Source organism: Zerene cesonia, chromosome 7 (assembly GCF_012273895.1).
Source record: "Zerene cesonia ecotype Mississippi chromosome 7, Zerene_cesonia_1.1, whole genome shotgun sequence".
Lineage (NCBI taxonomy): Eukaryota > Metazoa > Arthropoda > Insecta > Lepidoptera > Pieridae > Zerene > Zerene cesonia.
Window position 1 is genome coordinate 4,614,254 of NC_052108.1, and position 26,071 is coordinate 4,640,324.

General features: G+C 31.9%; 5 protein-coding genes across 6 annotated transcripts; 3 read left to right on the forward strand and 2 right to left on the reverse strand.

Annotated features, from left to right (window-relative positions):
- Positions 1-3,296: 3,296 nt before the first annotated feature.
- LOC119840847 (ATPase family AAA domain-containing protein 5) lies at positions 3,297-8,487 on the reverse strand. Its single transcript, XM_038367620.1, has 3 exons — positions 8,235-8,487; positions 4,590-8,145; positions 3,297-3,756 (listed from the first exon to the last, which is right to left on the reverse strand). Exons 2-3 carry the CDS (start codon positions 8,138-8,140, stop codon positions 3,492-3,494), a joined length of 3,816 nt encoding a protein of 1,271 aa, XP_038223548.1. The 5' UTR covers positions 8,141-8,145; positions 8,235-8,487; the 3' UTR covers positions 3,297-3,491.
- Positions 8,488-8,897: 410 nt separating this feature from the next.
- LOC119840874 (cytochrome b-c1 complex subunit 2, mitochondrial) lies at positions 8,898-13,897 on the forward strand. Its single transcript, XM_038367652.1, has 10 exons — positions 8,898-8,945; positions 9,073-9,203; positions 9,293-9,467; positions 9,774-9,905; positions 10,227-10,397; positions 10,987-11,078; positions 11,405-11,502; positions 11,945-12,108; positions 12,721-12,942; positions 13,684-13,897. The coding sequence occupies exons 1-10, from the start codon at positions 8,901-8,903 to the stop codon at positions 13,765-13,767; spliced, it is 1,314 nt and encodes a 437-aa protein (XP_038223580.1). The 5' UTR covers positions 8,898-8,900; the 3' UTR covers positions 13,768-13,897.
- Positions 13,898-14,926: 1,029 nt separating this feature from the next.
- Positions 14,927-15,538, reverse strand: LOC119828323 (multifunctional methyltransferase subunit TRM112-like protein). The gene has a single exon (XM_038350445.1). It carries the CDS (start codon positions 15,319-15,321, stop codon positions 14,944-14,946), a length of 378 nt encoding a protein of 125 aa, XP_038206373.1. The 5' UTR covers positions 15,322-15,538; the 3' UTR covers positions 14,927-14,943.
- Positions 15,539-16,256: 718 nt separating this feature from the next.
- LOC119840881 (DIS3-like exonuclease 2) lies at positions 16,257-20,883 on the forward strand. The gene is made up of 3 exons (XM_038367656.1): positions 16,257-18,965; positions 19,463-19,721; positions 19,881-20,883. Exons 1-3 carry the CDS (start codon positions 16,363-16,365, stop codon positions 20,091-20,093), a joined length of 3,075 nt encoding a protein of 1,024 aa, XP_038223584.1. The 5' UTR covers positions 16,257-16,362; the 3' UTR covers positions 20,094-20,883.
- Positions 20,884-23,772: 2,889 nt separating this feature from the next.
- On the forward strand, positions 23,773-25,793 carry LOC119840705 (E3 ubiquitin-protein ligase FANCL). Of its 2 annotated transcripts, none has more exons than XM_038367416.1 (4): positions 23,773-24,428; positions 24,536-24,694; positions 24,969-25,162; positions 25,651-25,793. In XM_038367416.1, exons 1-4 carry the CDS (start codon positions 23,939-23,941, stop codon positions 25,753-25,755), a joined length of 948 nt encoding a protein of 315 aa, XP_038223344.1. In that variant the 5' UTR covers positions 23,773-23,938; the 3' UTR covers positions 25,756-25,793. The 2 variants fall into 2 exon arrangements, with proteins under 2 accessions (XP_038223344.1, XP_038223345.1); XM_038367417.1 differs by having other exon boundaries at positions 23,779-24,041.
- Positions 25,794-26,071: the final 278 nt, after the last annotated feature.

A 26,071-nucleotide genomic window follows, 5' to 3' on the forward strand; every position in this document is an offset into this window, starting at 1 on the left:
GTATACCTATCCTCACCATAATGGAACCTTAAGTATTAACAATTAACAATTTACCAGCCGCCATAATTATGACGCCCTCATTTTAAATTTATTATGCATAATTGTTTCAGGAGATATGGCAACACTAAATTATACATTTTAATGATACATATAACGGATTCATTGAACAAAACGTTTATTGACTACAGATAATAGGAATGTTATTTCTGGAATTACTACTGTGATCCAGAGGCTCTGGAGTTCTTATCAATGACTGACATGGTATAAACAAGTGCAGCTTATTTTAGCTGTTACTTATGTATACGTTAAAGTTTAAACCATACACATACAGATTGTTCGTTAGAACGCCTTTTCCCTCGTAAGAACAGGTTGTACTAAACTTTAATCAGTTACGAAATATATCAGAAAAGGTACTTGAACATGAGAAATTTTAAAGAAATTTCCTAGCGATGTGAAGCGAGGGTTAGGTACATAGAAAAGAGTAAGTCAGTCTCATACAATAAAAAGATTGCCTAAAAAGAAACTTCGCGATTTTACTAGTCATGTTATCTATTTTAAACCTGATAGGCTATAAATTCAACGGCTCATGGACATTTTTAACCTGACAGGATATAAATTGAACGACTTATCGACTCTGGTGTATTATATATTATATATATATTATATATATTTTTATTGTGGGAGTCGAGCACGCTTCGGCACGAATTGGGCCAGCTCGCACCGGGGAAGTACCACACCCCCACAGAAAACCGGCGTGAAATAGTGGCATGCCACTGTGTTTCGTACGGTGAGTGGGGGAGCCGGAGGCCTATTTCCTTTTCCTCACCCGTCCCAGTCCATTCCTTCTTTCCTGTCATGAATCCGTTCCTTTTCCCTTACCCACTAAAAGCGGGCAGCGCATTCGCAGAGGCACTACCTTTGCGAATGTTCATCGGCGGTGGTGATCGTTTACCATCAGGCGAACCACCAGCTCAGTTGCCCGCTATGACATAAAATAAAAAAAAAAAAAAAAAAAAAATACAGAGCCGATTTTGTTACTCCGTCTATAGCTCCAGTACGGCGGAAGGAATATATGACTTTTCAGCACAATTTACTATTAATATATAATGTACTTAAAATCAATTGTAAAACTTTTAATAAACTTACAGATGATGATTAATAACAAAAAAACTAAACCGCCTTCAAATTGTCAGAATTAGATCAAATCTAAATAGGATCAGATGACAATTAACGGCTTCAAAAAGAATCATCAAAATCGGTTTTCCTAGTAAGAAGTTAAGAGCGAGTAACAAACACAAAAAATACAGTCAAATTGAAAACCTTTTGGTATCAAACGAACGAAAGTAGCATCTACTTAGGTAATCCAATGCGTAATACATATAATGCAGTATAAAAACGTGAATAACCCTGAGATATATAATCTTATTCAGAACGACCAAATTATATACAAATGAACGATGATCATAATAATTTTCTGAGACTTAATAATCCAGACAGCATAATATAAAGAAATGGATAATACGAGATAAGCGGTCATTAACACAATATAAATAAATGTGAACTATAGTTCACCAAAAAACTATATACTTACAAATTAAATTTAAAACAAATAATTTTTCCTCTGTTATTTGCGTTATCTTTTAAAGTCAAAAAAAAAAGATGTGTGTCACTCGATTACAGATTACTTTTTTTAATATTGTTTTTTATTTAGCGACCGCCACTTGGCATAATTGTTCTGTACAGAAAAAAACACCCTATTTCCCTAGAAACCATGGGCATACCTTGCAGCATTAACATAATATAACTAATAGATGTCTACGATTTATCCAAACCGTAACATTTATCAATTGAATCTAGTTACTTAGCTTATATTAACAAGCGAGCAAGAATGTAGCGTATTACATTCTAATTGGCAATGATCACGATTACATAAATATAACGGCGGACTTAACAACTAATAGGACTAGGTACGTTTACCATGTATACATATTATGTGTGTATGTTAAGCGTATATATCTACACTAATATTATAAAGGGGAAAACTTTGTGTTTGGTTGTAATGAATAGGCTCAAAAACTACTGGCCCGATTTTAAAAATTCTTTCCCCATTCGAAAGCTACATTATCCACGAGTAACATAGACTATATTTTATTTTGGAAAAAAATAGGGTTCCGTAAGATATTTGAATTTTTCGGACACAAACTGAAAAAAATCAACCAAAGAAGTTACTTATTTTGCGTACGCTGCCTAAACTACAAAAGATAAAACCATAAAATGTTATAATTAATTGTAGATCTTATAAATATCTACAAAAAAGTCCGCGACATACTATACCTATCTATGTCGAGTGAGACACAACAACCACATTTTTATTTAAAAGTCTTGAATTTTTTTGGACTACATTTAAACGTGTTTATTTTACTCATGCTTAATCCTTATCAAAATAAATTATTTCATCGATGAGTACAGTTTATGTTGATAATATTTGGTCTTTCAATGATTAAAATTGGACGTTTGGTTTTGAAGTTGTGGTGAAATTAAAATATTACGATTTCTGCTGCACGGCCCGTTGCGAAGTGGGCGTCACCAAGGCCAGGGGTGCGCGTGCGGGAGAGGGGTGTTTAGATCTATGAGTAAGGTACCCGCGCGGCTCAGACGCGAGGTCGGCTCCCTATATCATCATCAATATATTTTGTTAGCTGAAAATAATTTAACGTCAAATGTTGTTTATAGCGAAGCTCTACAATAATTTAGTTATGTATCCTAAAACAACAGGTAGCAAGGCGGGACTGCAGGCAGAAGTGAACACTTTTGCCGGGAGCAAGACTTAGTTAGCGCTTTGCGAGCGGTTCTTTAGTTAGTTCTAATAGAGATATATTTAGTATCGGCTGTGCACCCGTGCGAAGAATCAAACGTCGACGACATGTGAAATCTGCCAACCCTCACTTGGCCAGAATGTTGCATTTGCCTGAAAGGAGGCCTGTGTCCTTGGAGTGGGAACAAGTATGGGCTGATGATGATAACACACACAAAAGGTAATTTGCGAAATTGCTAAACCACTGCCTTTGTCCCTGTCTTATTAACAATGTATAATCGTGCGATGAGCACTAGTTTACCATGTGTGCTTCCAGCATGGACAATATTTTCCTTTTTTGTTATATTAATCCAATAGTATGAAAACACCCACATATAGGCACAATAGTAGCCAGATTAGAGATGCGGGATTGTTTATCCAAATATAATTACTTTAAGATCTGAGTGTTAATATTAATAAAAGAAAAAATTGATAAATAAGTGATTTTATTAATTAATATTAAATGTCAACGTAAAACACTTTTAATGTAAAAGTTGAAAATTAACTTAAGCTTAAATTCATAGTGCAGTGCTAGAAAGATGTATAAATTAGTACAGGTGATTTATAAAGTAAATTAATATTAATTTACGAAAGAAATATAATACAGATAAACTAACTTACAAGTTAATACATATATCTATAATGTGCCTGTATCATTTCCACCTAGGCTTTTAGATAGAGCATCGAAATAGTCGTTTTTGCATAGAATATTAAGAGACTTCAAGTAATGGCAGAAACGATTGTTTCTCTTAACATTTACGTCAGTTTTAGTATTTTCTAGACGGCATATAGTTCTACAAGAAGGCCAGTAGTCAAGTGCCAAGGCTTTTCTATCCAATACCGCGCCGGGACTCAGGTAACTTGTCAATGTATGGTGACGGGAAACAATTTTATTGCGTTCACTGAAAAGAAAGAAAGATAATTATGTATTAGCATTTCAAAATACATCTTTACTATGTAGGGTACATGGGGCTTCAATCAAATTTTTACTGAAAAAAGTGTGGATCTATGAGCATATTAGCATACCTACTAATATTTTAAATGTGAAATTCGTATATTAAGCGTCTAAACTTTTCTAAACAGCGCGATTTTGGATGAATTTTGTAATTAAAATAGTTTAAGACGCAACTTTTTTTCTCCAATGAGACTTTTCGGGTACAGATTATTTTTCGGTAGAAAATAAAATTGGACGAAAATTATACCTGATACAAGTAAGCCTCTTTCAGGACATAATATATATTTAGTTGGAGAATTTTAAATTTGATTTGGTGGTAGAGAAATTATATAAAATTTGGAACTTTTTCCCTCAAAATTGACAAAATGAGGCTTCATTCAGGATAATTTTTCTTGTACTACTTATACAGGGTTACAGGGTAAGTCGACCAATTCCCATTAAATATCTTGATTAGATAGTTTTCAAGATGAATTTTATTGTTTTTTTTTTATTATAAAAATTATTCGATTTCCGGCAATCAGTATAGAAACTTATATTTGTTAGTCTTATTATAATTACTATTTCTGGATTATTACTAGTAAAATAGAATTATTCACGATTCATCTCTATATCATATTTCATCTAAATTAGTACAGTGGTGTAGGCGTGAAGAGAGACACAGATAGACAGAGTTACTTTCGCATTTATAATATTAGTAGGGATTTAAAATCGTCATATACATACAAGACTTATCATGTGAATTTGTAACTGCGTTATTAGTTTTAATTGTGATTTACTTACCTGTCTACAGTATATCCAGGAGTAGACAAGTCCAAACTTGTTTCACATTTTAACTCTTTATGGGAATGCCTCAAACCACTCATAGCAAGCTCACTTGCAATATCGTTTCTTACCCCTTCAGACCAGTCATAGTAATCTAAATTCTCAGATTCATTTACACTTGCAGTTTCCTTTGAACACCATAATGTACCTGTTACATCATTTCTACAATCTGATATTTTCCCTGTAAGATAATCAGTCTCTGAAACTATATCAAGCATATTAGATATAGTTTTCAATTCATTTGAGCTATCTTTCTTAAGATTTTGATTCTCTTTTCTTATTAAGTTATCATAGTCCAAAATATTAGGTATGCTCCACCATAAATTCACCAAATTCAGAGGTAAATTACTAAGTATCATGTTTATGTGTTGTTGAATAAATCTGCTACAAATATTTGAAGATTCATTACCACCTAAGATACATTCACGATCTGTCCAAGACATACTGGAACATTCGTCATCAATAATAAATTTATGTTTATCTAATTCTTGTGATGGTGTGTCCTCTGACAAAGGAGAACTAGCTTTTATGTGTTTATAGGAAGTCATATAAAACTGCAACCAGTTTATCGTCTTCCTTATGTCGCCTTTGCAAAAGTCCAATAAATTTTTACCAAGACCTGTACAACATGTACCAATATCCGCTAAACACATAATATCCAACCATACACCAAGCATATGCGGCAAAAATCTTTGCATTTTTATAATCTTCCCATGTTGTATAAATTTCTGTAAATGAGGGCAGGATAATGAACTTGTTACCAATATCACTGGACGTTTTGAACTTTGAATTAATTGAGAAATAGCTGAGCAAAAACCATCATCCTGATCGAACACAATATCTGCATCATCTATCAATATCAAAGACATGTCTGTTCTTACACTATCTTGACTTTGGTTCTCACTCTGTTCACTTTTCTGTGAATCACTACTGTTGCTTTTTGTTACAATTTCTTTAATTTTTTTAGGTCTTCCTCTTTTTTTATTAGTTCCTTTAGGTTTAAGGCATTCTTGAATATTTTGACTGCACTCAGAGGCACTTTTACTTCTATCTACCTTATGAGACTTTGTTGCTTCTTGAAGATCTTGTAACATTATTTTACCAGTTCTCTTACTGCTGGCATTCACTTCAATTACCTTTATTGCTAGTTCTGATGCAACAGCATATACACTAGAAGTTTTTCCACTACCAACATCTCCAGATATAATAAGTACATTATTTGAATTTTTTAATGACTCTCGGCTATCCACATCAGAGTCTACAAAATCAGAAAAGTCTGATCCTTCACTATCTATGTCTCTTCGGTGCTTCACTAAATTTTCAGTCCATGTTTGCAACCATTTTTTCAATTCCTCAATAGCTGAGAAATTACCTATAATTTGTTTTGATGAGTTGGGTTTATATTTATCTACCCAACATAATTTTTCAACATAATCACTATCCTTAGATGAGCAACCATTGACAATTTCTATACTGTTATCTAAATCTGGGTAGTTAAAATCCCTAAACTCACCTCTACTTTTTCCTTTAAGCAAATGATATGTGCGATAAACAGGAAACTTTTTATAAGACTTTTTAATATTCTGTAACAATTCATCTTTGCTTTTATTGGTAAAAGAAATTGCATTTTTTTCTTTTATTGTGACATTTAGAAGATTTTTGTATATATACTTATTTACAAAATTAGGTGCATGTTCTGTTATAAAGTCACAACCAATATTTTCAAAATTTATTCTTATGTTGTTTAGCAACTTAGTTTCCATTTGTTGAACATGGACAACAGGATAAAATAAATCAAGTGCAGAAATTCTTTGCTGCGGAAGAATATTCTTTTTTAATTTTTCAGGAATTCCACTAAGGAGGAATTTTTGTTTTGCAATTTTTTCAGCAGAACTAATACTTGAAGTTTGTTTTGACATAAATATAGGTGCTAATTTCACAGAGTTACCTAAAGTCTTGTTAATGTTTGAAGAATTGATTTTTTTAGAGCTTACTATTGGGGTTAAACTTTCGGTTTTGTTTCCCTTGTGTTTTGTTTTTGTTTTATTATCACTAGTGTTTTTCTTAATAGTTCCTATGTAATTTACTTGTAGTTTTTTATCCTTACCATTTGCAAGTGTCTTTTCTCCGTCTGTCTCATTTTGAGCAACTTGAGGTTTATCTAAATTTTTTTTCTTCTTTGGTGTAAAAATATGAAGATCTTCATCTGAGCTTAAAATTTCAACATCTTCAATGTATTTTGCTGGCCTCTTTGGGATTCTCCTGGGTCTACTTTCGTCATTGGGCAATTGAGATTGGTCTGTTTTGGCATTAGTTTTCTCTGAGATACTCTTAATATCTTTTCTACAATCATCAATTGTTCTTGCTAAACCTCGCTCACAGATGTTATTATTACTACTGTGATGTTCAGTTGAATTAGTGATTAAACTTTGCATAGCAACATTCCTCTTTAAAGTTTTTTTGTTGCGTTTTGGTGTAAATTTAACTTTTATAATATTGTGACTACTATCATCAGATTGTACAATATCATCTTCTTCAGGACTTTTAGGTAATTTTTTGAAATAACTCATCATGTTTTCTTTTTTCCGTATAGATGGTGATAACTTGTTTAAAAACTCTTCATCTTCATGAGTAATTTTTTTAAGTTTTTCCTTTTCATTAATATCCTCTCTGTGCGTTGGTTCAAACATATCACATAATTGCAAAGTTTTTTTAATATCAATTCTATTACCATTATGTTCACTTGCATGTTTAGGGGTGGATGCATTTATTTTCAAGTCACTTTTTAAACTACCTGCAAGTTCTGCAGTATCTTGAGTTATCATGGCTTTAAATCTCTCAGCACGCTTTAGCATTTGTTTTTTTATATATCCTTCTCTTTGTTCTTCTATTTCCTGTTTTTTGATTGAACCTTTAGCTTCTGCCATTTTTTGTAAACATAGCATTCTTTTAGCTTTAATTTCCCTCCTTTCAATTGCTTCTTGACTTTCGACTTCATTTAAAGGTTTATCTTTACCAGGAGAATTACTTCCAATGCTTTTATGTCTAGAATCCATCAGTAGTTTGAAAGCATTTGTGTGCATTTTATCTTCACCGACACTTGTTAATAGAGGTGATAAGATATCCGATGTTTTTTGATCTTCTTCGATTTTTCTATTAGACTCAGTGAGGATGTTATTTTTTTTTCTTCTGCCCATATTTTTGAAAAGATAATTAGACTGAATATAATCACTTATGAACAACTTATTATCAGTGGATTTCTCAGAGTCTGCAGATTTAATTATAAGAGAAGAACAAAATGTTTTAGAAACATCTAAAATATCTGGATCCTCTTCACCATTTCTTCTTATTTTGTATTTTTTTAACTTCTTTTTCAAAGTTTTATGACATTTACGTTTAAAAACCTTAGATGACGACTTCAAAAGGCGTTCGCGATTATTGTTTTGTGATATGTAAGCATTTTCGAAATCTTCATCGTTCAAGAGTTGTACATTCGTCAAATCGGACATAACTTCTGAAATACATAAATAAGACTTTCATGAGGGCGCATTTAAATAAAAAAAAAATTGTAAAATATAACCAGGTCACTTAGCATTATCATACCAGCATCTCGCTATCGAACTGTTTCCAGTTACAAAAAACAATATGCATTACTATTGAAATCTAAATGCAACTCAGAAAATTGTCATTTTGATGTGCTCGAAGTATAAATTAAATCCTTCCTTTATGAATAAACATAAATTGAATATCACAATTAACACCACGATGTCACAATTTGATAGAATTAAAATAAGAAATTGGCGCCTAAAACTTTATTAGTTTTTACATTTTACTCACAAACCCACGTCACAGTGACAGCTGTGACATTTGTTTGTCGAATATCGCCTAATTTTGTCGTTAAAAAAAAGCAAAGACAGAGACCATGGACTTTGCGTTATTTTTTCAATTAATTTTTTTAAATAAATTTATTGCCTACTGGTAACATGTATATTACCAGTAGGCAATAAATGTTGAATGCATAAATATTCAAGAGAACATGTTTACCTAAACATTGTAGTCCTACCAAGTTTTCGTAAATTATTAAAAGTTGTCTGTTCCTTGTATATTATTATCTATATTACTCCATACTCTTTAGTCTTTCCTCTTTAGTTTATAGTCATATTAGTGTATTTAGTTATTAGTATTCCTTACTCTGTGGTCATAGTCCCTTTTTGACAGGCGACAGAAGTCAGCAGCAATTATAATCTTGAAAATTTTCATTAAATAAAAATGTCTTCGAAGGCTCTTGCTGTTCCATTAATTCGACACGTTGCGGTAAGTTTTGAGCATAGCAATGTATTGTCGAGAAGTTTTATTTATAAAAAATACAAAATTGGCTTGTGTCAAACCCTGTTATGTAAAGGCATTGAAGATAAGTTCGTACATAATTACTTGATTTCAGACAAGAGGGTATGCCCATGCTGCCCCAGCGGTGAGCGAGGCTCGAGTTAAGTCAAATGTTTTGCCCAATAAAACACTGATTGCTGCTGTAGATAATGGTTCACCCATCACAAGAGTGACCATAGCCTTCAAGTAAGTGGTAATCTCTTGCAAGGTTTCTTCTTTTTAATGTAAAGATAGATTTATTTATTTTTTATAACTGTGTTTCTTTATAATTTCAGGGCTGGTACTCGATATGAGCCACAAACTGAATTGGGCGTTGCCCATGTTCTTCGATCAGCTGCTGGCCTCAGTACCAAAAATGCCAGCGGTTTCATAATTTCCCGCAAATTATCTCAAATTGGAGCTTCTTTTTCTGCTTCTGGTGACAGAGAGTTTATCTACTACACTCTTGAAGTAAGTTATCAAACAATAATTGAGTATGTCTTTTTTTCTTTTTTTTTATATATGTTAATGCAAATTTGAATAGTGTTTCTTTTCTGAAATACATTGTATTTTAAGCCTCATCATCTCTTTGTATTGATCATTTGAAAACAATATGCTTAAATCTATAATATATAATTTTAACTGGAATTTTAACCTGTATATGCAAAGATGAACAAAACTAAACAGTATCTTTGTTTAACAAGTATTCATAATATAATAAAAAACATGAAGTTATACAATTTTGTATGAAATATAGAAAATATCAATATTTTTCAGGCAACACAGGAAAACTTGGATGTTGCACTCGAGTATTTGAATAACATTGTTTCTAACCAAGAGTTTAGACCTTGGGAACTCAGTGACAATGTTCCACGAATGAAATATGAGATTGCTGCCCTGTCACCACAGGTATCTATCTAACTATTCTTACTGATATTATAAATGTGTGTGCCTTCTTCATAGCTTTTTTTTTAAGTGATGAAATCTTGCACAAGGTGCCCATGGCTTCCATGAAAGGAGCCTTGGGTTATATTTGATTCATACTAACTAAAACCTAATCATGTGTTGATATGCTGCTTTAGACGGGAAAATCCCAAGGCTGTCCATCTTTTTCTTTATTAGATAAGTGAAGCTGCAGGCAAAAGCTATATATATATATGCTAGCTTGGAAAAAAATACACTGACACAGTATATATCAGTACCAAATAATGATTTCATAACATTTATTAGGTGCGTGCTGTGGACCTCCTTCACAAGGCTGCTTACCGACGTGGGCTTGGCAACTCCCTATTCGTCTCTCCTAAGAGGATCGGCAACATCAGTTCTGAGTCAGTGCAACACTTTGCTGGCAGCACACTTTCCCCCAGCCGCTGTGCCATTGTTGTCGTTGGCAACAATCAGGTGACATAAATGTTACTATGTGTAAACACTACTAGTCTAATTATAAGTATGACTTAATTTTTAAGGTTAATTTGTACATAGTTTGCTACCTTGTAGTATGTAGCTAATATATATATATATATATAATTTTTTTTGCAACATCATTTGTATAGTGTTTATTTCCATATCATTATAAGACCAAAATTATGTTATAAACATATATATGACTAAATAAAGAAATTAAATTTGTGCATATTTATATTCTATCCTACGCTCATGCCTGTTTTTATATTTCTTACATATCTTTACTTATTAGTACGGTTGCAATATTTTGCATTTTGCTCTTTATTCAAGAATAACGTGATTTCTTTTGCACATTATTAATTGGCTGTGTTTATGTTAAAATGATTTAGCGTACAAGGAAATTATACTATCAGGTGTGTAATATTAGACAGTTTTATTTTGAAGGTCCTTCAATAATGAATAGTATTATTATTTATTAATTAAAATGTAGTTAATTAATTGATTATATGAGTGAAATATCAGTCCCTGATTTTATTACATAAGTAACTATTCATATTTCTAATTCAAATATTCTTTCTTTTTTTAGGAAAAAGCCAGTATTGTCGCTCAAGCTTTGCAGTTGCCTTCTTCTGGCCAAGCATCAAATGAACAATCCACTTACTATGGTGGTGAACTCAGGTAATTTTTTTCTATCCATGCATATTCGTTTTCAACCAACTTCAAAACAAGGGGAGAGTTCTCAATTTGAATGTATTTTTGTATTTGCTACCTCAGAACTATTGACTGGCTGAATTTGTATACTCTTTTTTTATTCTAAAGCTGGTGCCTTCCACATGGTCATATTTTAATTTGGTCTAGTTCTGACAATTTGAAGGCAGTTAGATTTTTGATAAAAAAATAACACATGTTTAATGAAATTTATGATATTATATTTTATCTTCTTGCCTGTAGTTATTTTAAAAAATTATGTACAAGAATTTTTTGAGACAATCATATTTTTTTAGGAAAGAAATGGGTGGTGATTTAGCTCATGTAGCTATTGCAGCCCAAGGTGCACCAGCTGGTTCCAAACAAAGCCTGGCTCTCGCCATTGCAGCTAAGGGTAGGATTCATATACCAATTTCATATATTTTATCAAGTGATTCTTGCTTTCATTTCGCTTCCCTTCAATATGAAGGAGATTAACATGCAGGTAAACAAGTGATGTCTAACACTATTGAGACTCTTTAAGTTTCAAAATTACTCTTACAAGGATTAAAAATGCTAGAACTATATTACAAGTGCTATATATTTATGTGTTCATAAATCTATATATATAAAAGAAAGTGGTGTTAGTTACACTATTTATAACTCAAGAACGAATTAACCAATTTGGCTGAACATTTACACACACATTACACAACCGGATTTAAAAAAACATGGGAACAGGAACATGTGAGGAAAACCCTGGGTCTATCTTTTCTGCAATTACGTGGGCAAACCATGGGCAGAAAGCTAGTTGAATATAAATTCTACAAAAAATTCATATTTTCTTTTATGTGCAGCTCTTGGCAATGGTCCAGTGACAAAATGGGGAAGCGACAATTCACCATTAGCTAAGGCGATTGGTAATGTTGGTCCCTTCGCAGCTGCTGGCTTCAATGTTTCTTACTCTGACAATGGATTATTCGGAGTCATGCTATCTGTTGCTAAAGATGAAGCCAACTCTGTAAGTAATACATTTGCATAATTCTTTCCTGTATTATTGTTTTATTTAATACCTATATAAAATGTTTAATTTTTTTACTAATAGCTAAAATGTCCTTCAAATGTAATGCATCTTGTACATCCTTCAAATAATTTACTGTATCGTAAGAATAATAATAATATTGAATTAAAATGGTAGGAAGAGAAGATAACATTACTATGAATTAAAATATATATATTTACTTTAATTAAACTTCTACTGGTGTCTAAATTCTAAAAATCAATTGAGTATATCCAGTAAATAAGCCATTATTTTCTACAATGCCTACTTTTATTTTTCATGGTTTTATACTTATAAAATTTATTTACAGTTGCTACATAGCACCTGAAGATAGTGTGCTGCTCAGTACAAAATAACAATGCATTACCACACTTCTCACTACATTTTGGTTTCCATATTCATACTAATAAATTCTTAGACAATATCATTTTATTAATTCCATTAATTATACATATTTAAATTACTGTTATAGTATTGGGTATGGTTGTCTCTATGTAGTATTTTTTTCTATTAAAATTTATTTTTTACAATTAAAATTACTTTATAATTTTTTTGTTTTTAATTTAATCTTAGGCAGTCAAAGCAGTCGGCCAATTCCTCAAGAACCCATCTCTGTCAGCTGACGCCATCAAGGCCGGCAAGAACCAACTGAAGCTCCAAGTATTGAGTGAAGCCGACCAAGGCTCCACCCTTGTAGAATCATTAGCTGCACAAGGGCTGTACACGGGGGTTGTTAAGTCTCCTGTTGAATTGGCTGCGGAAATTGAACAGATTTCTAACAATGATGTATCGCAGGTGGTTAAATGTTTTTGTTTATTTGTAGATCATACTTTTAAAGAGACAATGTCACTATCAAATTGATTATATTATCATTAACATAGTAAGATTAAATATATTTATTATCTTACTAATATTATAAATGGGAAAGTTTGCGAAGAAAGATGGATATATTTTCGTAAATGATTTTGGTAAACATGATATTATGAAAAAATGTACTGGGTAAGTGGGAAAATATTCTGCCCTTCAAGCTTAGTGTTCCTGTTTAGGATTATCTTAAGTTGATCTAAATAGAAGTCCGCGACAGTATACATTACACCACTATGGCCAAAATAATGAACCATGAATACAATTAAATAAGATACTTTTTTCTAACGCACATTTTAGAATATTTAGCAAACTCATAGTAGAATCGATGCAATTGTCGCTGTAAGCATTTAAGCATAAATTAATTTAAATGCATAGTTTAAAAGTGATCGCAATAATATATGATACTTGTGTATTTTAAATTATTTGTCTCGAAACTTCATCCCCAATTCCACGCGACTTAGTAAAGCAGAGTTTAAAAAGTAGTTATGTATTAAATCTTTGATATGAAATCCCTACAAATATAATAAATGCGAAAGTGTCTTGTCGCTTCTTCGTCATCTGTCTCTTTCTACCTCATCTGGCGTTCCATCATGCGTAAACAAAACAAATTATTTGTTAAAAAATGCTATTATATATTTTATAACTTATAATCTTATTTAAAACTTACAGGCACTTTCAAATGCAACAAGGAACAAGATGTCCATGGGAGCAGCGGGCAACCTTGCTTTTGTGCCATACTTGGATGAACTATAATTTGTAGATTGAAATAGTTGAATTTTTTTTTTATGTTCTACATATTTTCATAACTCTAGAGAACAACCAAACAGTTCTGTACAATATTATGTTAATTTATTGTTGATTAAATGGATAATCAAAATACGTATGTTTTAGTTTTATTCAAAGCACATTCAAGGTTAAGGGTAGAAAAACACTGAACTAGAAATATATGTCTTCAATAAGAAGTGATACCAGACATAAACAAACCTTTTAATACCTTGTGCACAGTATTGTAACTTTTTTTACAATTTGGTATTAATGAGTTAACAATTTTTTTTTATTAACTCTTTGTAACTGGATAAATGTTAAAAAATTATATGAAAAAATAAACTCATCAAAATCAGAAAAAAAATAAGGTTTAATAGACATGACTGGCTATATATATTGAATAACATTCATAATTATAAAATCATGACAGATAACAATAACTAACGTAAATAAAAACAAATGCTTGTAAAACAGAAAGAACAAAATTACATATTACATATGAGCACTTCAGGACACAGATTGAAAATAAAATAAATAACTTTAACATCAAGTGGCTGTCTGAATGTTTTTCATACCTCTTAGCATATAAGATTGCATCAATGAAATCTACTTAAAGAGAGAGCATTACCAGCATAAAATATTCTTATTAAAGACTTAATTGTTGATTATATTATCTTTAATAATCTTACATGGATAATGAAATACTGCAATATGTTTATGACCTTTTTTATGTAATAGCAGGCAACTGAGCTGGTGGTTCATCTAATGGTAAGCAATCACCACTTCCCAGAAAAATATGCAGAGGAAGAGCCTGCTAATGCATTGCCTGCTTTTGAGGTGTAAAGATTGACAACAGGAATATAAAATGGATCAGGAAGGGTTAGGAAAAGGATATGTGCCATGAGGTCCCCCACTCAGGGAACAAAACACAGTAGCATATTCCTATTTCACATTCAACTACGGTGCTGCTACTACAGTCGGTCCCCAGTACGAGCAGGCCTAAAAACATGCTGAAGTGTGCTTGACTTCCACACTCACTAGTTGATTGCAAATATATTATAATGAGATTTTGCTTAAATTTAGAGGTAAAGCCACCTTTTCAATAGTAGGATTATTGCTAGTTTTTCAATAAATAAAATTTAACAAATTTTACTTAAACTACATTTATTGTACCTCAGCTTCAGTAAGTAACATATTTGGTATTCCTTTTGATATTGGAAATCTTCTGCCTGATTCTGGACAAACTAAATTTCCTTCCTCTATTTCTATTTCAAGTAAGACTTTGTGAACCTTCTTTAAGAACTCACTATTCTCTTCAAATTTTGGTTCAACTGTTTGAGGTAGGCCATCACTGTGTCCAATACTGTCAGCTGCTCTCCAAAGAACTTCCCAATCTAGTTTAGGTATTATGCGAGCGATAAATTCGGGATTGAAATCAACTTCTGTTATTTTAATATTAGTTGCATTTATAGCAAGTGGATACCCAGTAACTACACCTTTCAAGCATTTCGAAGTAAGCATGTTATGTGTTATCAACTTCATTTTTGTACTTCGCAATTTAGCACAATTCTAAATAAACATTGGATATATAATTCGTACCTAAAAATATTTTAGTAGTCTCGATTACGTCTTAATCAACCTTATATAGAGCAGAAATAGTTTACGTTTTCTTTTATTTATTTAGTTAAAACGTGCGAAATTTTCTCAAACTCAACTCAATTGAATGTCTGGGTCATTTAATGACAATTGACAAATGACAATGAAAATTGACATGTGCAGACACTGGTGCTGCCAATCCATAACATCTCAGTTTAGCCTAAGTGTATGGAAGGTAGTGGTAAGGAGAGTCATCTCATATGGTAGAAAATTGAAAAGAATATAGCTGCAAGCTGTAAATAACATTTCAAAGACCTTCCAGAATGGCCCTGATATAGACATAGGGTATGGTATAAATGCAGGAATTTTAAACGAATTGAAGTACTCCGAGTTAAAAATTAAATATTATTGTCCACTTCATCATCATCATTAGCCCATATATGTTCCCACTACTGGGCCTCCTATGAGGGTTTAGGCCATAATCCACCACGCTGGCCAAGTACGGGTTGGCAGATTTTACATGTCATCGAACTTTTGATTCTTGGACATGCCGGTTTCCTCATGATGTTTTCTTCACCGTTTAAGCAGTGGTGATATTATCCACGTGTGCAGATAAATTGAAAAATCAATTTATTTTCTGCACGCTCGCCCGGTCTCGAATTCCGACTTATCGATTTTGAAGTCCGAGGTTCTCACCACTGACCCACCACTGCATATTGTCCACCACTACTCAAGAATACGTCTTAAAGGAAATATTTTGAAATATATAAATTAAGCAGAAAATTTAAAATCTCTAATTTAGCAATAATAGACTTTTATACTCTGTAACTATTAATGCAAAACAGAGAACTTTAAAAATTAAAAAGTTCTCTATTAGTCTATGGTCTGACTTTATAGTTTCTGTTTACTATTTAGCACATACAGCTGTACATGCATATTTGGTGATAAATTAAACAGTTTTAAAATAAAATAGTGTCTTTATTGATTATGCTTTCCACATCTCCTCCGGCTGTTAGTTTGAATGATGCTAGTAAACCTACAGCAAAACATCAATCTTCCTGCGAAAAAATGAGCACGAATGCAAGTGATAACAATGAAAGTCAAGACAACACAACAAAAATAATAACTAAGAACAATATAAGTGAAAGTAGTGCTGTAAGTGGTGATACTAATTTGGAAAATAATGTGGGAACGCCAAAAAAGAAAAATGCCCGCAAGCGTGAAAAATTAAAGAAATTACAAATAACTTCACAAAATGTATGCTTGCATTCAAACCCTGAAGTAAGTTTTGCTCTAGACGATGAGTCTTTTCAAATTCGTCCATCTACTTCGCAAGAAGTTACAAATCAAGTATCCAAACCACAAATCAAGAGTAAACAGGACACAAAAAATTATGTTAAACAAAAGAATAAAGATGTATCCCAAACAATAAATGAGAGATTGTCTCAATTTCACGTGTCTCCCAAATTGCAAGATCACACGAGTGCACAGCGAAATAATATGGTAAATGAATACTTTGTTCAACAAGTAATTCCATTATATGCAACAGCTAATACCAGGTACCTAGAAAATCTCTCACATCATCCTCAATTCCAATTCACACAAAATGTTACTTCCCAGCAATTATTTAATCATTATAGACAAACATCCAGTGCACCTAACTCTCCATCTGTACTAGGAAATATGCATCTTAGCCCTATTAGTTTTCCGAACTCACCATATATTCAATCAAATTTACATTCTCCAAAATTCTTGCAAAACGTTATGCAACACCCTTTATTGAATCATTCAATAAATTCAGGCAGAAATTTTAACATGCCTAATGGACCCAACAATGGCATTCATTTTAATGAAATAGCAAACATGTCTTCCCACCAACTGACCCCTAACCGTAAAAATGGTAAAAAGGACCAGAAAAGTTCAGATCAAAAATACGAAAATTATATATCAAAAGAAGATGTGGAAAATGGCTTGCAAAATAATACACTTCTGGAAGGAGTGTTACGTATTAATCCTAAGCAATTTCAACATGCATATGTATCAAGCAGTGATCGCAGTGAGCAAGATGTTTTGATAGATGGAGTAAAAAATAGAAATCGTGCCCTGGAAGGTGATGTTGTAATTGTACAATTCTTAGACAATGACTCTGAAGAAAATAAGGAAGAAAGTAAACAAAAAAAAGGCAAAGTTGTGTATATCAAGGAGAAAGTCCATTTACGTAATTGTATTGGAATTTTAAAACTAATGCCAGATAAAAATAGACAAAGGGCTCTTTTTATTCCTAGGGATTACAGAATGCCTAGATTAAATATACCCTGCACATTCTGGCCAGATAATTTTTATAATGATTCAAAAAGATATGAGAATACACTGTTTTTAGCAAAAATAATGGATTGGTTTGATACAAGATTTGCTATAGGCAAAATTGTGTGTAACATTGGTGAGACAGGAGATATACAATCAGAAACACAGGCCATTTTAGCACAAACTGACATAGACGTCAAACCTTTTGGTTTGGAAGTGAGGCATTTATATCCTAATTTAGATTATGTTATACCAGAAGAGGAAATTAAATTGAGAGAAGATTGTCGAAACATGTGCATTTTCAGCATTGACCCTTATAACTGTCGTGATATAGATGATGCTATTTCATGTAGAGTTCTAGAAAATGGCAATTATGAATTAGGTGTGCATATATCTGATGTATCACATTTCTTAACAGAGGACACTATACTAGATGAGAAAGTTGCTGAAAAGGCAACAACTGTGTATATGGTTGAAAAGGCATATCACATGTTACCAGATGAACTTTGTACTCTTTGTTCTTTGTTTCCTGGAGTAGATAAACTTGCTTTTTCTATATTTTGGGAGATAACAGATGATGCACAAGTTGTAAGTACAAGATTTAGTAAAACTGTTATTCATTCATGTTGCCAATTAGCTTATGAAAATGCACAGGCTGTTCTTGAAAATAAAGTTGATGCTGAATCAAACTTTCCCGAAATTTGCAACAATTTTAAATATGAGGATGTGAACAAAACAATAAAAATTTTGGGTAAGATTTCATCCATTTTAAGGAGGCGACGGTTCGAAGGTGGGGCATTAAGAATTGATCAACCCAAAGTCTCCTTCCACTTAAGCCCAAAAAATGGAATGCCGGAGTCTTTTTGGATTTATGAAAGTAAAGAAAGCCATCAGCTCATTGAAGAATTTATGTTACTTGCAAATATGTCTGTTGCGCAAAAAATTTACGAAGATTATCCTCAACTAGCATTTTTAAGATGTCATCCAGAGCCAAGTGGCTACATGTTACGCCAGTTGGAGAAATCGTTGAAACCCATGGGCATAGACCTTGAAATATCATCTGCTGGTGATTTGCATAAGTCACTTTTACCATATGTAGGTCCCTCTAACACTGATAAAGGAAAAGCAATGGTTTTAAGTATGTTGTGTGCAAAACCTATGGCAAGAGCTAAATATTTCTGTGCTGGTGGTTCTGAAGAAGACTTCCATCACTATGCACTGAATGTTCCACTATACACACATTTTACAAGTCCCATTCGACGATATGCAGATATAATGGTTCATAGGTAAGATAAACTGAATAATTAGTTTTTATTAATTTGTTTTTTTTTTATATTTTTGATGTTTTAATGTTTAAAAATCATCTGATTCTAAAATGTCGTAAGCGATAAATTGTGTCATTCATAATATGGAGATCTTCCTTTTTTCTTGTGCTAGTTTAGATAAAAAAATACCTTATGTACTGACATTACTGAAAATAACATATTATAGACAATTACGGTAATATCTATGTTAGAATTTTTTTTTTATCTGGTCAAAAATATGGCTAATCCACATCTTTGTACTACTATGTGAACTTTAAATGTGCGTAAAAAAAATTAAATATTTTCTACTCATCAGCAAAATCTCAGAATAGCAAAGTAAAGAAATGTTTTAATCTTTCATAGCCATACATCAAAAGAATGTTGTCAATTATATGATGAGTTAGCTGTGCCCCACTGTTGCATAGCTTAAGTGCAAGATGTCTTATAAAAGCCTTAAAATGACATTTGGTTCTTTTCAGGTTATTATCTGCTAGTATTAAATACAGAGAAGTGCCCAAGTGGGAAATAGACAAAGTCAGAATGGTTGCAGCACAATGCAATAAACAAAAATATAACGCTAAGAGAGCTGGTGAATTATCTACGGAATTGTATACTCTGAAATATATTGAAATGAATTCTCCACTGACAACTGAAGCTGTGGTTGTTGAAGTTAGGGAAAAGTACATTGATGTCATTGTCGTTGCTATGGGCCTGAATAGGAGAATATTCTTCAATAATGTAAGACCATTTTGATACCAATTATTTATATTGTTGATTTTTAAAAATGCATTACTTAATCATTTCTAGTTTCAGTTACTGTAACATTTGTCTTGTATACAAAATTTATTACACATTTTGTGCTTTTTCCATTTAATAAAACATTTTTAATAATTTCAGGATTTTCCAGGAGAATATAAATGTATAAAAAATGACGCGGGTATGAAATTATCCAAGATGGAATTAACATGGCATGCCACAGATAATCTACCTCAAGTTAAACAAATTATAAGTGTTTTTACTACAATACAAGTCGAAATGCATAAGGGAGATGATATGGTGAAGGTGGAAACTAAACTCGTTAGACCTCTGCAATTAGACCCCACATTATAGTTAATTAGGCACAATGTTACTTATATATTCAGGATCTTTAATGTTTTATTATAGATGTAGTAAATTGAAAAAAAAAATTCACCATTATTGTGAAATAATTGCATAATTTTTTTATTTATTTATACATTTTATACAATGTGTATGTTGGACATGGTATTATGCTCTAATATGAGTTATATTGATTTGATGTTATTTTTGAAAAAGTACAAGTAGAACATTTTGATATTGTTATCACAGACTTTTTATTATATGACTTAATGAAATAAATAATTGTGAGTTATCAGGTACATACAACAGTGAATTTCGTTTTTTTTTTTTTAAATTGAATATGACATCATATTTTATGTGGACTAAAAATTACTTCTTTAAGATTGACAAACAAGCCACAAGAATGTTGAAGGACAAAAGTACATCATTATTTATTTTTATTATATTGACGGATGAAATTTTAAATGTGGCAATAAATGTCACAATAACTTATATTTTATAGAATAAGTAGTAGATTTGTATAAATGTTTTACAGTTTATGCATATTTTTGTAGTGACTTTTTAATTAGTTTAGTGTAAGGCTTTCAACTCGATTGTTTTTATTGTCTGATTGTTGATAATTAAAGATAGATGAAAGTTGTTACAGCAATTTTAAACTTAAAATAAACACTTAATTTTTTTTTTATATAAATTGGGAAGTGTTATCATAGTTGTTCTGACATCGCACTTTCGACTTTTCGATACTTATCTACAATTTTAACGAATTTTATTAGAAAATAAAGTGAAATATTAGTAAAAAAAACCTTCATTTTCATTTCTGTTGTTTAACCTCATAGCTTAGTACCTCCAGAATAGGGTCCGTTTGCCGTGGTCGTTACAGAAGAGAGTTCTGCTAAGGCGACGGTAAAAATTAGTGGTCCCCAGGGATCAATTTTGGGGGCACTTCTTGTTTTAAATGTATTTTAATGATCTACCAATTATCACATTATTTGCAGCATAGGTTTCATCTGTAAGCAGTAGGTACTATTCTGTTTGCAGATGAAACCTCAGTTATATTTAATGAGGGATAGAAATGATCCAAATGTTGATGAAGTAAACAATGCTCTTTTACACCTATCGAACTGGTTTACTGCAAACAATATATTATTCAATGCTAAAAAAAGTAATTGTGATGAATTTATGCTGCAAAACGTAAAAAAGTTGAAAAGAAGCATTACAATAATAATTATCTTAAATGGGGAGGTATTATGTCCTACTGAATGTACTGTATTTATTGGCTTAACATTAGACGAGAATCTACAGTGGGGAGCACCTGATAAAGTCAATTCCGTACCGTCACAGTATTTAATACATAATATTTTACATCTACACAATAAAACCGACTCAATGACTATGTTAAAAACTACATTAAAATGTATTAGTTCAGAGACCCTACAATAGCATTTTCATCCTACTAATATTATAAATGCGAGAGTTTGTAAGGATGTGTGTGTGTTTGTTGCTCTTTCACGCAAAAACTACTGAACCGATTGCAAAGAAATTTTGTACATAGACAGCTGGACAACTGAAATAACATAAAGGCTACTTTTTATCCCGATATTCCTACAGGATACAGACTTACGCGGTTGAAACCGCGGAGTACAGCTAGTATTGCATATATTCAATATGTGCAATACTAGCGGCGCAATAATAATATGAAAATCCATGGTATGATGTCGCAGAATCACAGAGAAGGTCTTTGGCATCATTGTTAAATGTTATGTACATCACTACCCAGTATAAAAAAAATCATACAAGTCGCTTCTTTGTCTCTATGTCCCTATTTATGTTTAAATCTTTAAAGCTACGACGTTACGTAACGTACAAAATCCGTTGATTTTGATGGGGTTTTTTTTTAATACATAACAATACAGAGTGATTCAAGAGGAAGAAATATATGCATAAAAACATATAAAACTACTCCGAATATAACGTGTGCGAAGCCGCTATCAAAAGCTAGTATTACATAACATGTAGGATTCAAATGCAAAATTGACATGATTTTAAAGAAGAAACTACAGAACTTCATGCAGGCTGTCTTCTGTAGAAACTGCTTTCCGAGTAACAATGTTAACTCTATCTTATGACAATTCAAAATGCTTTGGAGAAGTCTAATTGAATAAATAAATTTTCGAGTTTATGATCAATCAAGCCGGGACCGTATATTTATATTTGGTAACGTACTATTAAATAAAACGTTTTATAAACCGATTAGAGATTAGGCATAAGCGGTTTGGATGTTACGAATATGAAATTTTGAATCTGGATACGAATATCATACGAATAAAACTATATTGGTTACAAATACCTTATTATGCGGATTATGCTCTAGGTTCGGTAAGGGTGACAGATCTCCGTTACCGAAACTAAGACATGCAATAGTTATTAGATTGAATTGAGATAATAATAGTATATAATAATAATTTAGTGCCTGCATTTATCATCGACCGCCTCCTTGGTACAGTGGTAAACGCGTGAGCGTAGAACCGAGGGGTCCTGGATTAAATTCCCAGTGGGGACGCACAAAAAAAAAAAATGTCTCGGTCTGGCAGGACACAGAAGGCTAATCACCTACTTGTCCGTAAAGAAAATCGATCAGTGAAACAGATGTACATCATCTGCCCCATACCCCACTAGGGGACACGGGACTTCACTTTATTTATCATTGAAATCCATCACCTTAACCTGTTTTATAACGTAATCATTTCAGCCATGTATCAGTTTGATTAGAATTTCTTTGATCCTAGGTACATTTTCCTAAATTTATTAGATTGTTATTGATTTGAATATTTGTCGCTAATTATTATACTCGTCTTTGATTTGTCGTTGTTGTGGGTTATTTTGTTCCAGGAACATATGGTTTTGGTACTTATTATTATGAATTGTTTTGAATTTTGAGATGAAGCAAAGTGAGCCACCTTCCTTCTTTCCTTGAAAAATATGTATCACATATTTAACATTTTGCAGAAGCAATACTTAGTAACTAGTTCAAAAAATATTCAAACTAAACTTGATTTTGGAACCAATTTGTCCATATATTAGGTTTGTTCGTAGGTAACAACATATTACAAATATTTTATTAATTCTTCCTATGACTTACGTTGTTGAAAGTATAGAATGGAATAATTTAAAGGCTATGTTAGTATTAGAAATATTTAATAAAAAATTAAAAATTTAAGTAGCGCGCGAGTGAACCCGTTATCATATCTGTTTCGAATATACTTTTATTTCGGATGTCGTATAGTTTCGGTTATGTGGAGCTCATAACATACCTTGTATATAGTTATTTGTTTTGTTGCTCTTTCACGCAAAAACTACTGAACCGATTGCAATGAAATTTGGTACGTAGACAGCTGAACAATTGGAATAACATATAGGCAACTTTTTTATCCCGATATTCCTACGGGATACGGACTTACGCGGGTGAAACCGCGGGGCGCAGCTAGTATCATAAAGTGTGATTTTATACTACCCGTAGTACCATTACTCTTTGTTTGACACAAGGTTGAGGCACGCCATGTGCGGCAGGTGTTGTATTATGTCATATTGATCCTGGCCAAATGTGACTACAGAGTACAGACTGCACTTAAAAGTACCCGTAGTATTATTCTACTCTTTTAAAAGTACTCTGTGTACGGAGTAACGTTCTTAGTTTTTAATCTGTGCTTCACTAACAATATTTCAATATCAAAACTGAAAACAATTCTTTTTAAAATTGAAAAAGTTACTCATTTTCTATATATTTTTATGCGAGAACATTAACTACATATTATGAGATAATTATGATTTAAGTATTGAAAAAAATATATATATACATAATGTATAAAGAGTTATTTATTCACCGCTTAGTTCAAAGTAAAGAGCCTAATACTTTGCCAAAACTATTAGAAGGTCTATTTGAGGTATTTGCAGATTTTCAAGGTATTACAACAGAATCAGTATCCTCAACATTAATAGATTTGACGTTTTTGGAAGAAATTCGAAAGTTGTCCGGAAACATTAATATCGCATTTGGGAAAACTCTTAGGGATATAAAATGTACAGTTAATGACAGTGATTTCAGAAAACACGAGATATATTTGAGATATGACAGTGTTAAAAAGTTGAGAATAGTTTCAGTGGATCTTCCTAGCAGTAGTTTAAATAAGCAAACCTATAATACAATCGAAGATGTAATAACAGCATTTTTAAAGCAAATAAGTAATTTGCAAAGCTATTTCAATGAATTAGAAAATATAGATCACCATTGCGTTGTAATGGAGCCCATTAAACCACTATACAAGGATGATTATAGAAATATACGAATTGGTTTGAATTTTTTTAATTAATTCATTCATATTTTGTACATATTTAGTTATTATTATATTCATAAGACATAATATCATATAGCTATATTGAAAATTCAATTTATTCAGATGATAAAACTTGGCTACATCTTGAAGTTACTCCAGATGGTTCAGCAACAAACGTACATTTGATTGGCCAGTCTGAAATCTGGCAAGACAAGTTACAAAAAGGTTTATTAACTTGGGATCAAGATAAGAATATTGTTGAGAACATTTACACAATATTTGGTAAGATTTAGTTTATTTTTTTAGTTTATTTCCATAATTTTGTTGTGAAAAAAAAACATAGTATACATACTCTTTAATTAATGGTTATGGTATTGGTTTTCTTCAAATCATTGAGGATAACAGTTAAATCATAAAATTTCAATACTATAGGAGTCCTGCATCCCTGCCATGGGTACAATTAACTTGATCATGATAATAGTTCTATTTCCGAATAAGTGTTTCACTAAAAAGAATTAACATACTCACATGTACAATGTAACATATACTGTTTTAGATATCAAGAACCAATCAGTATCACCTACATTGATACCAGTTGATGCAGCTAGGAAACAAAGTTCTGAAGATACAATAGGCCCCACATGTGGAATATGCTACTGTGCTCAACTACCAGATTACCCTGGACTACCACAACCCTTATGTCAGAATATGAACTGTGATGTGTATTTTCACAAAAATTGTTTATTCCAGGTATTAATCCTAATAATAGTGTGAATTATAGTATAGAAATAATAATTTAAGAAAAACAATTACTTTTTTCATCATATTTCCATAATGTTTAAGTCTTAAAAATGCAATTTACTGTGTTAAATTCAAAATAATGTGAGACAAATGAATGTATAAAGCTCTGTATTCATGTTTAACACTTTTTTTTTCAACAAAGTTGAATGATGTGTTGCTATCATTACGATCAATATTGCATGCATTTCATGTTGCAGAGATGAAAAGATCTCATGCCAGGCATGCAAATAATAACTATCACAGGAAAGTCTCATGACTTTCCTGTCACATCCACCTCTTTGATTCTTCCACTTCCTTTTGTAAGAAATTTTATGTTTAACATTACTAAATCATTTTTGCTACATTTTGGAATTAGATTTTGTGTTGCCAGATGTAGTCAATATTTGAATTGCTTCACAAATTTCTAGTAAATACTTATATTATATCAATTGTTTTAGTGGCTTGTTGCCTGTGAAGGAGGACGTCCACCGGCATTCGGCGTGATAAACGGAAGCTGTCCAACTTGTCTTCAACCAATATCTTGTAGTGATAAAGACTGTTGAACATGTTTTATTTTTATAATAAATATATAATCATTTTTTAAATATTTGTATTATATAAATAACCATTTATAGACTGGAATAACAATGCTTCACTGGCAAGTAAACAGATGAGGGATGACTAATATTAAAGATATGGGTATCTCGCCTGGAATGAAATATTTTCAGTAATGTGCTTATGCATTTTTGAATGTCGATGGAACTATACATTTTTAATGCAAAAAATTAACTAACAAATCTCAAGACCGGTTTCAACATTTATCAATACTATTGTGATCAATTATCATGCTGACAGCAGATAGCCTAATTTACACTTTAT

What these genes read in the sequence shown, in the direction of transcription:
- LOC119840847 (XM_038367620.1), bottom strand. Translation starts at nt 8,140, where the DNA reads ATGTCCGATTTGACGAATGTACAACTCTTGAACGATGAAGATTTCGAA. An exon ending in CCTGGATATACTGTAGACAG is followed by an intron (nt 3,757 to 4,589) that starts GTAAGTAAATCA and finishes CTTTCTTTTCAG; the next exon opens with TGAACGCAATAAAATTGTTT.
- LOC119840874 (XM_038367652.1), top strand. Translation starts at nt 8,901, where the DNA reads ATGTCTTCGAAGGCTCTTGCTGTTCCATTAATTCGACACGTTGCG. An exon ending in TCTCGCCATTGCAGCTAAGG is followed by an intron (nt 11,503 to 11,944) that starts GTAGGATTCATA and finishes TTTTATGTGCAG; the next exon opens with CTCTTGGCAATGGTCCAGTG. An exon ending in CTAACAATGATGTATCGCAG is followed by an intron (nt 12,943 to 13,683) that starts GTGGTTAAATGT and finishes TAAAACTTACAG; the next exon opens with GCACTTTCAAATGCAACAAG.
- LOC119828323 (XM_038350445.1), bottom strand. Translation starts at nt 15,321, where the DNA reads ATGAAGTTGATAACACATAACATGCTTACTTCGAAATGCTTGAAAGGT.
- LOC119840881 (XM_038367656.1), top strand. Translation starts at nt 16,363, where the DNA reads ATGCTTTCCACATCTCCTCCGGCTGTTAGTTTGAATGATGCTAGTAAA. An exon ending in GCAGATATAATGGTTCATAG is followed by an intron (nt 18,966 to 19,462) that starts GTAAGATAAACT and finishes GGTTCTTTTCAG; the next exon opens with GTTATTATCTGCTAGTATTA. An exon ending in GGAGAATATTCTTCAATAAT is followed by an intron (nt 19,722 to 19,880) that starts GTAAGACCATTT and finishes TAATAATTTCAG; the next exon opens with GATTTTCCAGGAGAATATAA.
- LOC119840705 (XM_038367416.1), top strand. Translation starts at nt 23,939, where the DNA reads ATGTATAAAGAGTTATTTATTCACCGCTTAGTTCAAAGTAAAGAGCCT. An exon ending in TTATAGAAATATACGAATTG is followed by an intron (nt 24,429 to 24,535) that starts GTTTGAATTTTT and finishes CAATTTATTCAG; the next exon opens with ATGATAAAACTTGGCTACAT. An exon ending in ACAAAAATTGTTTATTCCAG is followed by an intron (nt 25,163 to 25,650) that starts GTATTAATCCTA and finishes CAATTGTTTTAG; the next exon opens with TGGCTTGTTGCCTGTGAAGG.